The 4553-nt window shown below is 41.5% G+C and overlaps 1 protein-coding gene across 1 annotated transcript; it reads left to right on the forward strand.

Moving 5' to 3' along the window:
• Positions 1-578: 578 nt before the first annotated feature.
• LOC306931511 (gamma-crystallin M2-like) lies at positions 579-3429 on the forward strand (the record flags this gene model as incomplete). The annotated part of the gene is made up of 3 exons (XM_079512912.1): positions 579-587; positions 811-1053; positions 3058-3429. 3 exons carry the CDS (start codon positions 579-581, stop codon positions 3325-3327), a joined length of 522 nt encoding a protein of 173 aa, XP_079369038.1. The 3' UTR covers positions 3328-3429.
• Between the last annotated feature and the right edge of the window lie 1124 nt (positions 3430-4553).

Consider the following 4553-nt stretch of genomic DNA (forward strand, 5'->3'; position numbering starts at 1 on the left):
TGCATTTTACACTCACTGTCACACTCTGGCAATTTACGGTCACATATAGACCACCTCCTGACATGTTCAAGAGATCATGTGAGTACCACAGACGAAAAACAGTCTAAGTCCAAATTTCAGACTGACCCCTCCACGAAAAGGCCTCGTTGTCCTGAACCCTTATCTATCATTTATATATTATGGATCAATAGTGTGGACTTAGACTGTTATTCGTCTGTGGTACCGTGTCACTGCATGTCAACAGCCGCATCCTGGCTCGACAACCTACTACTGTACATAACAAGTTGGAGGTAGGCCTGCATTTGACCTCAACCTTGTTTTTGTTTTGTTTTTTCCTTTTTCCCCCACAGGGACAATTCCAGAGTTTCCACCTCTATTATTCAAGCCTAGGAAAAACAAAATTTGCATGACAACTGAGAATAGAACATGAGGTTGACATGTGCTCAGAGGCAACAGAATAGTTTTGTGCTGACATGATAATTCACCTTATTTCAATAACAATGCTCGGTGCTAGTTTCCCACAGATAAAAGGATGTGTAGAACTGGACAGGCCTGTCCTGTCAAACCACACAGCCATAATGGGAAAGGTAAGTGGACTCTATAAGCACTAAAAAAAAAAATAAGGCAGAGCAGCCGGAAAAGCCTCCACAAGCCACATACATGTATCCTAAATGGTTATCATTTATGATATTTTGCTGTATAACTGGAATCCTGTGTTTGGGCTGTCTCGGAGCTACATTGGAAGACCCCTCCCAGGGTGAATGACCCCTGCTTGATGTATAGGCCGCTGTGCTCTTCCCCACTGTTCAGATCATCTTCTACGAGGGCAGGAACTATGAGGGACGTCACTACGAGTGCAGTGGCGACTGCTCCGACATGCATTCGCACTTTGCTCGCTGCAACTCCATCCGCGTGGACAGTGGCTGCTGGATGGCCTACGAGAAGCCCAGCTATTCTGGATACCAGTACATGCTGAACAAGGGAAAGTACCCCGACCACCACCGCTGGTCCGGTTTCAACGACTGCATCCGCTCCTGTCGCATCGTCCCCACTGTGAGAGACGCTCCTCTGTTCTCATCTATACACAGATAGAATAGTGAAACAATAGAATAGTGAAACAATATAATAGTGAACAACACAAAGACACTACACCAATAACCAGTGGTGGAAAAAGTCACACTAAAATGTTTTAATTGAGCTAAAGTGTCACTACTGCAATGTAGATGTACCCGTAGTGTGCCGAATATAAGACGACTCTGATTATAAGACGACCCCCTGCATTTTTCAAGATTAATTTGTGGAAAAAAGAACATTGAGAGAAGTATCGGCGTCAAAATGTACTAAAAGTACTCGTATTGCAGAGTGTTCCATTTCACAATTTCAAAAGGTGTAAATATCTTTTGAAAATAGCCGATCTGCAAGTTCACAATGCGTCGCAAATTTGCAAATGGCCCGAAATGTATATAGTACTGTAGGGCTGACGTGGTTAATTAATGTATGTTTTCTAATCAAAATCAAAACCTACACAAAGTAACTAAAGTTTTCAAATTGTAGTGGAGTAAAAGTACAATATTTGCCTCTGAGACGTAGTGGAGTAGAAGTAAAAGTATTGGAAATTGGAAATACTGAAGTGAAGTACAAATTCCTCTAAATTGTAAGTACAGTACTTAAGTAAATGTACTTATTGTTATACTTTCCACCACTGCAAATAACACTAACACTACACATTATTGACGGTACACATGGAACACTTAACAGTACACAAATAACAGTACACGCAACAACACAAACGCTTAACAAATAACGGCACACGACATTTACATTACACATGGACTGATACTAAGACTACACAAGTAAGAGTCATTACACAGATATCACTACATAAATACAGTTATACGATTAAAAAGGTATAAATCCATGCTGAATTACCTGGAGCTTTCAAGCATATAGAGTGTCGCAGTATATAGTGTCCTCCCCCTTTCATGAGGGGGAGGCCCAGGAAATAATTCCCAATGCATTTTTTTCCCATAGACATTTCGAAACGTATTTATTTAAAGACCTTATAAGCGTCGCACGAAGCCAACTCTTGTCGTGACAAATCATGACAACAAACACAATATTTTGGACCAAACAAATAATTACTTTCTAATTCTTTTCTAAAACATTGTGTTTGTTGTCATGATTTGTCACGACAAGAGTTGGCTTTGTCCGCGGCGTAAACGTCTTTAAATAAATAATTTTTGAAAAGTCTATGAGGAAAATGAACGGCGATTTATTTTCCGGGTCTCTCGAGGGGGCGGGACTGCGACGCTCTATTGAACCCCCATCAGTGACGTCATTGCGTGGGTCCGTGGGGTGTGGTCAGAAGACGTGCAACGTGCTTGAAAGTTTCCAAACCCCAGAGAAGAATCTGATCTGAAGTGAGTGGTGCTGTATACTGTAGCGGCTACAGTACAGTACAAGTACAGCACAAGTAGGCTACAGTGTAGCCTACTTGTACTGTACTGTACTGTACTGTACTGTACAAGCTCTCCTCCCTGGCCTGTGTGTCCGTGTGTTAGGCTGTGCAACACAGTGACAGTTGGTGGTGAAAATATGCCACTTCCGTACTCAGACCCAGGGACACAGCCAGCCAGGGACACACATAGCGGTTTATAGGAGTGGTTGCACCACTCAAAAATCAGCAGTGGACCCTCCAACATTCCACAGCTCACTGAGCATTTTTCAGGCTATTGGATGTCTAAAATACATCTAAATGGCCCTCTCAAAATGGGTTAGAAATGGTCTAAAAATTTACGTTTTTTAGCAGTCTAGACTAGGCTTAGATTAGACCACTAAAAAATTTTAGACCAGTTATAGCCCATTTGTAGACGGACTGACTATTGCTCAGTGGGGTAGACGCTTTACATAACTACATAACTATAACATAACTTACGCTACACAGTTATACCCCCACAATATAGACATCACACATGCAATGTTTCGCTCAATTAGTTGCGGGATAGCGTGCACGTTCACCGATACAAACTGCTTCTTTCTGGGTACGTGTGGGCGCAGTACACTGGCAAATTCAGGATGAAGATCTTTGAGAGGTCCGATTTCGGAGGCAAGATGACGGAGCTGAGCGACGACTGCCCCAACGTCCAGGACCGCTTCCACCTGCGCGACGTCTGCTCCTGCAACGTGGAGGGCTACTGGATCCTCCACGAGCATCCCAACTACAGAGGGCGCCAGTACTACATGCGTCCCGGGGAGTACACCAAGCACAGTGAGTGGGGCAGCACAAGCTCCACCATTGGCTCAGTGCGTCGTATTACGGAGTCCTAATAAAACTCTTCTTGCCTTAAAACACAGGAAGATTTCTCTAAAAGCATAGGCTCGGTTATCAGGAGATTAACAAATTAACCACAAAAATTGTCCAATTATTTTAAGAAAAAAAGAAAGAAAGAAAAAAAGAGATACCGGTATGTACAATCTACAAGCTCAGAACTTCACAATGTGTTGTGAGATTGTAGATCTAATATTTTTGGAAAACAAAATCTAAATCGCCAGGGTTAATGTGGTTAAAGATTAAATGACCACTTCACCACTTTTCAACCCATCTTCATATAATTGGTCCTCACTAATAATCATGATACAATGGCACCATTCTTTTCTACTCAGTCTGCTTCTCATAGGAGGACTGTGGGCAGTTCAGAAACCCCTCCACCAGTGACATCATCGTTAGGCAGATTTTTTTTTAAACAATATCTTTTTACAAAAATGTTTAGATTTGTATTATCGTGAGAACGATGGCTTCCATTTTCGCACTGCAACTTTACAGGACTAGAAAGCCTGCAGTTTCTATTAGCTTGGATTCCCCATCGATGATGTCACTGGTGGACGGGTTTCTGAACTGCCCACAGTCCTCCTATGAGACACAGACTGAGTAGAAAACAATTGTGGCCATTTTATCATGATTATTAGTGAGGACTAGTATATGAAGATAGGTTGAAAAGTGGTGAAGTGGTCCTTTAAGAGTACTGGAGAATGGCTGAAGCTAATCAATAATTGGAAGTAACTGTAATACGCATTTAGAAAATAGTCAAGATGGCTTGACTTCCATTGGCCTCATTTGTGTTCAACAAACAAACCTCCTAACTTGTGTTAGATTGTAGTTCAACTGGTTCACAATAAGAGTTGAAGGACATTTATAAGATGTGTTACTAACACGGTATGAAACATGTGCAATGTATAACTAAGGAGCCTGGTTTAATATTCAGTGTCTTAACATTCCTCAAACTTAAATCAAAACATAAATGTAATCCGTGGCATGGCAAAGTAAACTTTGTTATCCTGTCAATGTGGCACAAACTGAAAACACAAGGCCTCGAAGAGGTTTCTGTTTGAAGTGCTGAGCAATTAAATGTTAATGTTGAATACAAAACAATCCAGTTCAAGTGTGCAATAATCAAGATCTGCCTTTACATTAAATACATCTGTAAACCACCGACTTCCAATGCAACTTCTTCTCTTGCAACCGTGTGTTACAGACATTACACAGGACTTTGAAG

This window comes from Electrona antarctica, assembly GCF_951216825.1.
Source record: "Electrona antarctica genome assembly, chromosome: 10".
NCBI classification, from domain to species: Eukaryota; Metazoa; Chordata; class Actinopteri; order Myctophiformes; family Myctophidae; genus Electrona; species Electrona antarctica.